The sequence below is a fragment of the Carcharodon carcharias genome, chromosome 7 (assembly GCF_017639515.1).
Source record: "Carcharodon carcharias isolate sCarCar2 chromosome 7, sCarCar2.pri, whole genome shotgun sequence".
NCBI lineage: Eukaryota > Metazoa > Chordata > Chondrichthyes > Lamniformes > Lamnidae > Carcharodon > Carcharodon carcharias.
The window spans coordinates 149757107-149767961 of record NC_054473.1 but is presented as its reverse complement, the minus strand read 5'-3'; the positions used below and the strand labels follow the sequence as shown (position 1 = coordinate 149767961).

Below are 10855 nucleotides of genomic sequence, written 5' to 3'. Positions count from 1 at the left end.
CCCACTTCTATGCTCCTGGTGCCTCCTTCTCTGTGTCCCACTTTCGTCGGTGCTAATGCCCTGTGACCCTCTACCCCGAGCCAACTCCCGCTCTTACCCGGCGCCGCTCCAAAGAGCCGGGCTGTCGCGCCTCACTGCGCCTGCGCTGCTCCCTTTAAATCGCTGGCGGGAGTCGAGCGCGCGTTCTCTCTGCCGGGGGAAGTGGTCACCAGACCCCGCCCCTCCCTCTAAGCCCCGCCTTCCCCGCGCGATGTGGGTGGAGTCGATGACGGAAGTGAGCGTGCGTGTGGCCGAAAGTAAACAAGGCCCCCGGCCCGGATGCTGGTCAGGCCTCAGCTTTCATCGCCGCCCATCCGTTCAACTCACGCTTAGGACTCGATCGCTATGAGGTTGCAGCAGCTGTGGAGCAGGCTTCGCTGTGTTGTGCTGGGGATGGTGCATCTGCGGGCGCTGCCAGGTGAGGCCGGTCCTGATCAGGCACCGACCGGCGCTCATCGATCACGTTCTCACTCTCTGCCTTCTCTCATTCAGGGGCACCTCTCCACGGTTTATCGGTGTCTCAGATAACGAAGAAGGCCTGTGAGGAAGCGGATGTGTACATCAATGCCGGGGTTGTATGTATCTCGACATTTTAACTAATGCGCCACATTCATCGAACTGGCTTCAGCTTTCCGGAGTTTGAACATAGGAGTTCGGAGCAGGAATTGGCCATTCGGCCCTTCGAGCCTGCTTCGCCATTTAATAGGATCATGACTGATCTGATTGTGGCCTCAGCTCCATTTTGTTGACTCCCCTGTCTTCCTTTAAATCTTTTGAACCCTTGTTGGTCAAGAATCTATCTACAGAGATAAAAACAAAAAAACTGCGGATGCTGCAAATCCAAAACCCAAACAGAATTACCTGGAAAAACTCAGCAGGTCTGGCAGCATCGGCGGAGAAGAAAAGAGTTGACGTTTCGAGTCCTCATGACCCTTCGACAGAACTTGAGTTCAAGTTCAAGAACTTCTTGGACTCGAACTCAAGTTCTGTCGAAGGGTCATGAGGACTCGAAACGTCAACTCTTTTCTTCTCCGCCGATGCTGCCAGACCTGCTGAGTTTTTCCAGGTAATTCTGTTTGTGTTAAGAATCTATCTACCTCTGCCTTAAAAACATTCATTGAACCTGCCTCTCTTCCCTCTTCTCCAGGGAACAGAGTTCCGCAGACGCAGGACCCTCCCTCTGAGAGAAAACATTATTTTCATCTCCGTCTTAAATGGGAGACCCCTTACTTTTAAACTGTGCCTGCTAGTTCTAGATTGCCCCACAAAGGGAAACATCCTTTCAGCATCCACTTAGTCAAGTCCCCTCAGTATCTTAACTTTTTCAATATGGTCACCTCTCGTAAACTCCAGTAGAGGCCTAACCTGGCCAGCCTTTCCTCATGAGATAATGCCCTCATCTCAGGAATCAGTCAAGTTTGTTATCCAGTTTACGTTTTCTCTGCATTATATCCACACGTGAAACCACACTGAAGGTGAAAAGAATCCTTTCCATAATAATATTAAATTGTTAAACAATGAACTGTTAAATTGTTAATAAAACTACTTTGTCATGTTGCAAATGTTTAACATTTTTTGCTTCCCATCCATGTCCTCCTTGACTATTGGTCATTCCTTAATAGACTGTATGGTTAGAATTAAGGAATAAGAGACTACTTAAAACTATAATGCAGTTGCCTACAGGCCTCCTGGTAGCAACAGTAAAGTGGCTGAATGTATTAATTCAGACATTGGGAATCTTGTAGTGAAAGCAAAGTTTTTTTGAGATTTTGATTTTTGTGTATATTAGAACAAACAGAGTAGCTCATGTTGAAAGATAAAAAAGCTAGAGCTATAAAAATGGAAAATAAAAATAAACTTATGAGGGATAGCTTATTGACCCAAAATTTGCAGTTGTAATAACAGCAAAACTGTTAGCTTTTGCATATACACAGTTAAATATGGAAATCCAGGAGTTGCTATTAGTGATTCCTGACTCCTCCACTGTTGAAGTTCTCACTGATCAATTAGGACTGAATTGGCTTGAACTAGTTATACTACTACTCTTGCTGTAAAAACCATTGAAATAGTTACACAATGCTAACTGAGGTGTAACTGGGTTTTTAACAGAGTACTCAGTCATAATTAATGCTCAACAATCTCTCTGGCCCCAATAAACTAATTTTGTATTTGCAGAATTTTATCTGTAGATTTTGAAATATATTTTGAAAAAATTGTTTATATTTCTACTGGATGGCTTGGAGAGGAACTTTCAGGTGGTGGTGTTCCCATGCACTTGCTGCCCTTGTCCTTCTAGGTGGTAGAGGTCAAGGGCCTGGAAGGTGCAATCAAAGGATAACATTGTAAAAAGTGAATGATAAAACCTGCTTGTTACTTCTTGGGTGCTGTCTGGGAGAATTCTTCAATGTGATTGGCTATTTATCATGCTTGGTGACATCAGTGTTGGTGGACCATCCCCAGTAGCTGACACCAGAATCAAATTAATGTCAGGAAAGGTGAAATTGATGCTCTAGAGCTTGCTAGATCTTTGTGGGCAGCTTTCTACAAGGACAGTAGCGAGTGCTATCACTTTGCCATTGACTGAAAATTCTGGGCCAAAATTTTTTCCCGTTACATTAGAAGAAAAAGACTAGTCGCAGGTCATATAGCTCTTTAAAACTTGGTAATATTGCAAATGAAAATGAGGAAATGGCAGACCTATTGATCAGTTACTCAGTTTTCACAGGTATGGCTGAGGATAATATGTGAATATATTCTGGGGAAACTAATAATTTAAGACTTGAAAATCACTAAAGATAACATAAATAAAGACTGACAAATTCTCAGGACCTAATGGTTTCCACTCCAAGGTTTTAAAGTAGCTGAATTAATTGCAGATATTTTGGTCATAATCTTCCGAAGTGCGCTCTCATAGTTTTACAAGTTACAGCTCAGAAACAGGCCACACACCACGAACCCAACAGGTTCATGCCAGTGTTTGTGGTGCACATGAGTCTCGTCCCTCACATCTTTATCTAACCTATCAATATATCCATTTATTCCTTTCTCCCTCATGTGTTTATCCACCTTAAATGGATCTATGCTATTCTCAACAATTCCTTGTGGGAGCAATATTCTGAGTAATTTTCTCCACAATTCCCCCTTGGCCTCTAGTTTTGGTTTGCTTCACAATTATATATATTTTCCCTTTGTCTACCTTATCAAGTAATTTCAGAATCTTCCAAGGCCTTTATCAGGTCACCCATTAATCTTGGAGATTCAGGAATTGTTCATTTAGATTGTAAAATTGCAAATGTAAGTCCAGTATTTTTGTGAGACACAGAACCCAGGAAATTATAGACTTGTTAGTCTAACATCTGTTGGTGAAACATTATTGTAATTTATTAAGGACAAAGCTATTGAGTACTTAAGGAGACATTTGAACTGATTAGAGAGAGTTAACATGGATTTGTAAAAGGTAGATCATGTTTAATTAACCTAACTGAATTTTTTGAGGAAGCACCCAAATGTAGTAGATCCCAAAATATCCATGGATGTAGTCTATATGGGCTTTCACAATGTATTTGATAAGAGACTGTTAGCTAAAATTAAAGCTCTTGAAATTGAAGGGAAATTATTGACCTAATAGGAAATTGGTTAAGTGGTACAAAACAAAGGGTAAGAATAATGGGTTTGCATTCAAAATGGAAGTGACCAGTGGTTTATGCTGGGGCCTCAATAATTTAGATAACACAATAGAGATCAACATATCCAAAATGTGCCACGGATGCAAAGATACATGGCATAGTAAGTAATGTAGCATAACAATACAAAGAGATGTTGATAGATTAAATGAGTATGAAGAACTGTAGTAGATGGATTTTAACAGTTAAGTGTGAGGTCATGCATTTTCAGCCTAAAAAAGGATAAATTTAAATAGTTTTAAATGGTGAGAAACTAGCAACAGTGAAGATCCAAAGAATTTTGGAGTGTCCATGTACATAGATTGCAAATGTAGAGCCCAGTACAAAAGAATAATCAAAAATGATAATGGTCTCTGTAGCCTTTACTTCTGTAATATTGAAAGATGGGAAATTGTGCTACAGCTGTACAAAGTTCTGGTTAGATCACATCTGAAGTACGCTGTGCAGTTCAGGACACTGCACCTTAGAAAGTATATATTGGCCTTGTAAGGAGTGCATTGCAGTTTCACAAATTTTACCAGGGCTTCAAGGGTTAAATTGAGTGGAAAGTACATACATTAGGTTTGTACTCCCTGGATGATAGATGGTTAAGGGGAGATGTAATTGTGTTTTTTTTAGGATTTTGAAAGGAATTGATAAGATAGATGGAAACTTCTTCCACTACTGAGTCTAGGACCACAGTCTTGAAATGAGAACCAACTCATTCAGGAGAGAAATTAGGAAACATGTCTTAAAGCAAAAGGTGGTAGAAATGCAACATTCTCCCACAAAAAGCAGTTGATGCTAGCTCAATTAGTACTTTAAAATCTGAGGTTGATTTTTTTAGCCAAGGGTATTAAGAGATATTGAACCAAGGTGAGTAGATGGAGTTAAGATACAGATTAGTTGGGATCTCATTAAACAGCAAAACAGGCTACAGGTGCTGAATGGCCAATTTCTGTTCCTATATTTTTCAGGTTCATGTTATAAATAGGTGCATCTCTATTGAAAGCTTAACATAGGTGCAAACCACTTTACACTGGCCTCAATTTGCACCTTAAATGGCCTAACTGCTGTGTCAATTGTGTAAAATGTCAAACCTGCTTTGCAAAATGCCTCCTAGGCAGGCAAATTTCAAACTGTAGACACTCCTCCCGAAAGCTGCTTGCTCTGCTTTTCCTGTGCTGAGTGGTGCACGTATTTCCAGTTGAGATTGGGAGCAAACTCAACAACAAATTTCATTTATTTTAGCACCTTTAACCTAGAGAAACATCAAGGTGCTTCACAGAGATATAATCACACTAAAGTGAACTTCAAGTCAAAGAAGGCGACATAAGGTGGGGTGACTAAAAAGCAGGTCATAGAAGTGGATTTTAAGGCATTCTGGAACATACCTGACCTTTGTATAGATACGAATATTTGACTTCTGAAAATTAAAATTGGCTTGGAGTACTAAAATCTGCTATTCAACAATCTGATGATTGAGCTGAAGGCTGAAACAGAATAGACAATCTCTTAAATGCATATTAATAATTTTTGAGTCCAAATCTTTATGTTGTAATTTGAATGACCAAAGTAACTTTTCAGACCAGACAATAAGGCAAAGATATTGTACAACTGAGCAAATAAAATGATAAAAGTGAATAGAGATAAAGAATTAGAAACTATTTGAGTAATAGCTGAAATGAAATTCTTCAGTAGCATCCCCACTGGTTTAAGTCAAACGGGCTCAGATTAATTAATTTCATTTTAAAAGTTGATCATTTCATTTTTAAAAGTACTTTTGACTTTGAAAGAACTTTCACTGAATGAGTACAAATTATGACACTGGTTGATATGAAGTAAAGATCATTACATTAAGATGAAGTTTATTTATTCACCTAATCCTTCTGGATTTTGATTCTCCAAAGGATGGACTGATTGTGGAAAATATGCATGATATTCCTTACAACATGACTGTTGGTCCAGAAGTGACTGCTACCATGGCGACTATTTGTGCTGCTGTGAGATATTCCTATCCCAGCATTCCTCTGGGTGTTCAAATCCTTTCTGCAGCCAATCAAGAAGCATTGGCTGTTGCACTTGCTGCAGGTCTGTACGTCAGTAAAAAATAGTCGTGTATTCATAAACCAAGTATCAGAACAGAATGCTTACATTCAGAAGTTGATGCATAACCATAAGAGGCAGTAGTAATCAATAAAATCAAAATACTGCAGATGTTGGAGATCTGAAATAAAAACAAAAAGTGCCAGAAAAACTCAGCAAATCTGACAACATCTGTGCAGAGAGAAACAGATTTAACATGGAGTCCAATATGACTTTTCTTTACAGCTATAATAATCTTCAGTTTTACTTATTCTATCTCTGTAAAAATTAACTATGGTTCTTTGGTGATTACTTGTGATCCTGAAATTCTGTTTGTGATATTCAATATTTCAAGCGGTTGGTAGTCAATTTCTTGTGGTATTGTACCCAGGTGGTCAAGATCAAATGTAATCTTCAAGTTGGAGGTTGGGGGATGAGTGTAGAGATAAGTAGCCCTATTTTTCTCAAGTTTAACATTTTCTGAAGCTGTATTCATCCCTGGCTGGGATCCAAGCTAGTTACTGTGGTTTCAGATTTGTGAAACAATCTAGATTGTAATTATTTTTTGGATATAAATGTCATGAAATCCTCCTCTTGATGAGATTCCGAAATAGCCCCAAAATGCCAAAAGAAAATTATTTGATGATTGGGAAAATATACAAATAGTTCCAAAACCATGAAATGGAGCAAAAAGAGCAATCTGTTCCTAGCCAATAAATAAATGATTGCATCCCATTTTATTAGAAAAGCAGCTATAAACAAACACTTGCACAACCTGTATAAGCCAGATATAACCTAAATATATCAGGAGAAAATATAAAAAAAAATGCTTTCTGTATGAAAGGTAATGTTGCACCACATATTAAGACCAGATGTTGGGGCCCAAACTTTGAAGTTACTACTGGTGTAAAGTGTATCAATATCTTGTAAGCTCAGTTGCATTCTGTAATCAGCCATAAAGCTACTCCTCTGTTCTCGAGCAGCCACAGATTTCTCTGACATATCAGTAATCTGGCATTAAAAGAACATAAGGTCAAAACAAAAGTGCCAGTTAGCCCATCTACCTCCATGCATCATTGGTTGGGCAAAATATGTGATAACAGCAAGCAATAAAACAATATGGATGAAGATGATTGATGTATCCAGTTGTCCTTTCCTAATATTTTATTTTTGCTTCAGAATATGTCTATACTCAAACTTTGTGACTGCAATACCATATTCTCTTTCCTAGATGCTGATTTTATTCGAGCTGAAGGTTTTGTGTTCTCCCAAATTTCAGATGAAGGTTTTCTAGATGCATGTGCTAGTGACCTTCTGAGATACCGCAAGCAAATAGGAGCTGAGCACATTCAAATTTTTACTGACATTAAAAAAAAGCACAGGTATTGCTGAAAGCACTAATTGTTAAAGACCATGTTTAACTTATTGATAGATATCAAACACACAGCAAGCTATAAGGCATGTGGGATACTTTCCTCTTTGAGCCAAGGCATAGAATATAAGAGCAGGGAGGTTATGCTAGAACTGTATAAAACACTAGTTAGGCCATACCTGGAGTACTGTAATTGATGGAAAGAGTAGACGGGAGTTGAGGAGAAATCCTTTCACCCAAAGGCTGATGGGAGCCTGGAACTCACTGCTGAAAGGGTAGAAGAGGCAGAAACTCTCATCACATTTAAAAAAAATACTTGGATATGCACTTTATTTGCCAAGATTTGAAATTAGGATTAGGCCAGATATCTTATTTTTGGCTGGCACAATCCTGGTGAACATTTTCTATTCGTCGGGTAAAATGGGTTAAACCTCCTAATATTTGTAATATATTCTTTTTATCTCAAATATTTGTGACAGTACATTCTCAAAATCAAATTTTGATTTGTTCTGTTATTATTTGAGTTACTAGCAATAAAAGAGGGGGTATTAGAAAGGCTGCGCAACTTAAAGTTGGTAAGTCACCGGGAACAAATGAGATGTACCTGAGGATGCTGACGGAAGTAAAGAAGGAAATTGCACAGATACTGGTCATAATCTTGCAATTCTCCTTAGATATGGACCGTGCCACAGGACTGGAGAGTTGAAAATATTGCACCCTTGCTCAAAAAAGGAAAGGCTAAACCCAACAACTATAGGCCAGTCAGTTTAACCTAGGTGGTGGGAAAGCTTTTAGAGACAATAATCCGGGAGAAAATTAACAGTCACTTAGACACGTGTTAATTAATTATGGAACACCAGCACAGATTTGTTAAAGGCAAATCATGTTTAGTTTAATTTGATTGTAATAGAGAGGGTTGATGAGGGTATGCAGTTGATGTGGTGTACATGGACTTCGAAAAGGCATTTCATGAAGTTGACAGAGTTGTCAGCAGAGTTGAAGCCTATGGAATAAAAGGGACAATGGCAGCATGGATCCAAAGCTGGCTGAGTGATAGAAAACAGAATAGTGGTGAGCAGTTAGTTTTCAGACTGGAAGAATATGTACTGTGGGATTCCCCAGGAATCAGTACTGGGACCGCGGTTTTTCTTTAGACTTGGATATACGGGCACAAATTCAAAATTCGCAAATGGCACAAAATTTGGAAGCATTGTGAACTGTGAGGAGAATAATGATAGACCTCAAGAGGACATAAACGGGTTGATGGAATGGGCAGAGAAAATTTAATGCAGTTAAGTGTGACGTAGTTATATGTTGGTGGGAAGAACAAGGAGAGGCAATATAAAGTAAAGAACACAATTCTAAAGGGATCCAGGAACATAGGGACCCCTACGTACAAAAATGATTGAATGTGTCAGGGGTGGTTGAGAAAGTGATTAAAAAGACATTTGGCATCCCGGGCTTCGTAAACAGAGGCATACGGTTCAAAAACAAGGAAATTATGATGAACCTATGTAAAACTTTAAGTGGAGTATAGTGCCAATTTTGGACATAGCACTGCATGAAGGATGTGAAGGAATGACGAGCTTTAGTTACGTGGGAAGTTTGGAGAAGCTGGGTTTGTTCTCCTGTTGAGAGGAGATTTGATAGAAATGTTCAAAATCATGAGTAGTGTAGATAGAGTAGATGGAGAGAAACTCTTCCTGTTGGTGGAATGGTCAAGAACCAGAGGGCACCAATTTTAAGGTAACTGATAAGAAAACCAATCACTTCATGAGGAAAATCTCTTTTACGCAGTGAGTGGTTAGGATCTGGAATTCACTGCCTGAAAGTGTGGTGGAGGCAGATTAAATCATGGCTTTCAAAAGAGAATTGGATAAGCACCTGAAAGAAAAATATTTGCAGGACTACAAGGAAAGGGTGATGGTATGGGACCAGCTGAGTTACCCTTGCAGGTAGCTGGCATGGATACAACCATTCAAATGGCTAAAGCCATTCTATGATTCCAATTTTATATATTCAGATTTTAGTGCTGTAGTTTGAGTTATATGTTAAGGGTAATAAATTTGTGCAGAAGGTGAGAGAACACATCAAAAATGGTATTAGAATAGGGTGTTCCGATCTGATCTATAATACATAAAAAACCTTGCATCTTCATACACTGTTCATCAACCTTATGATTATAAATTCCACATTTATAATGGTAACTGCCTTTGTAAACTTAGCAGTTGGAATTACACTGTCCCACCAGTGCAAGTGCCTTGATGTCTCAGTTTTGTGTGTCCTAGCTCCTCAACATAAGAGAAGCTCCTAATTTCCAATAGCTCTAATCCTCAAACTGCTGTATGTTTTGCAATTTGGATATAAGTAATAATGTAAATTCAAAAATATTGTATAAAAGTAAGACTAGAATATTTGTCCCAGGAATAAACATTTTTTCACCCAGAGGGTGGCTGGTGTCTGGAACAAATTTCCTGAAAGGGTGGTGGAGGCAGGTTCGATCAAGGTATTCAAAAGGGAATTTGATTGCTACCTGAAAAGAGATTGTGCAAGGTTACGGGGATAAAGCAGGGAAGTGGGACTAGGTGGAATGCTTGTTCGGAGAGCCAGGGCAGACTTGATGGGTCGAATGGCCTCCTGCCAAGTTGGTTGATATAGTGTCTGTAATGGACTGAACTGTAGCCAGTCTTGAGCCTATTAGATCAGGCAACTCAATAATGGACTTCCTTAAGGTACTCACTGCTTCCTAGTTCAATATCCATTTCTCCCAAAATTCTTTGAATCCTTTCATTTCAACTCCTGCCTTTCTCATTGCAACAAAATGGCCCAGTAAAGGTACTGTGATTAAATAAACAATAAATTATTTTAACATTTCAGGTTATATTATTCAGATGTTTGTACATATTCCAGAATGTGCTAAGAACATAAAAGTATCAGTTCAACGCCTGGTACATCAGCAGTATGACTTCAACAATTTTTAAAAAAATCTATGTGAATGCAATACTTAACTGAGGACTATTTCAGGATATGCTGGACTGTTGGGTTCATCGGAGTGTGTGCAATGTGAACAAGTTTGACTGATTTATGCAGCAGAGTTGCTGAGCCATACAGACTAGAAAAAATCCAGGTTCAATCCTGCCTGTATGGGTTAGTTGATCTCAGCAGAATTGGAAGTAGAAGCATGGCAATTGGCATCAATGCCCTGGAGGTGGTGGGGGAAATTGGCCACTAACACTTGCTGGCAGTGCCTGTGTTTGCATGTTCGTTGAGAATGCAATTGGGCTCAGCTATAATGGATTGATGGTTGAATTAGCCATCAGATGCTTTTAATCTAGATTTGCATATGAAAAACAGCCACAAGGGCAAGTTATCACAGGGAGCTCAGTATCTCTGAAATCATATCTCAAGAAGTAACCAATGCTTTTTTAAGGTGGTGAGGGGATAAAATTGGCAAAAAATTAAATACACTGAATTGTATTACTCAACAGTGAAAGAAGCATGTGGCACTATAGTTGTGTATTAACCAAATTGAACAAATGACAGCGCATTGTTAGGAACAGACAATTGTCAGCCTTTGAGATTGTGGTCACTTTGCAACTTGGTCTGTCTGTCTTCACTGATAAGAGTATCATATGATTCAATGCTTTGAAATTTGTGATCTAAAATATGCTGATCTGAAATCTATCATGCTTCCTAT

At 39.0% G+C, this 10855-nt stretch overlaps 1 protein-coding gene across 1 annotated transcript in view; it reads left to right on the top strand.

Annotated features, from left to right (window-relative positions):
• Positions 1-265: 265 nt before the first annotated feature.
• The window catches only part of zgc:162297 (uncharacterized protein LOC555865 homolog), a 28891-nt gene continuing 18301 nt past the window's right edge, over positions 266-10855 (top strand). Inside the window, exons 1-4 of the mRNA XM_041190949.1 lie at positions 266-457; positions 532-614; positions 5612-5792; positions 7018-7168. Of these exons, the coding sequence (XP_041046883.1) occupies positions 385-457; positions 532-614; positions 5612-5792; positions 7018-7168 (488 nt within the window). The 5' untranslated portion in view covers positions 266-384. The remainder of the gene's footprint in view (positions 458-531; positions 615-5611; positions 5793-7017; positions 7169-10855) is intronic.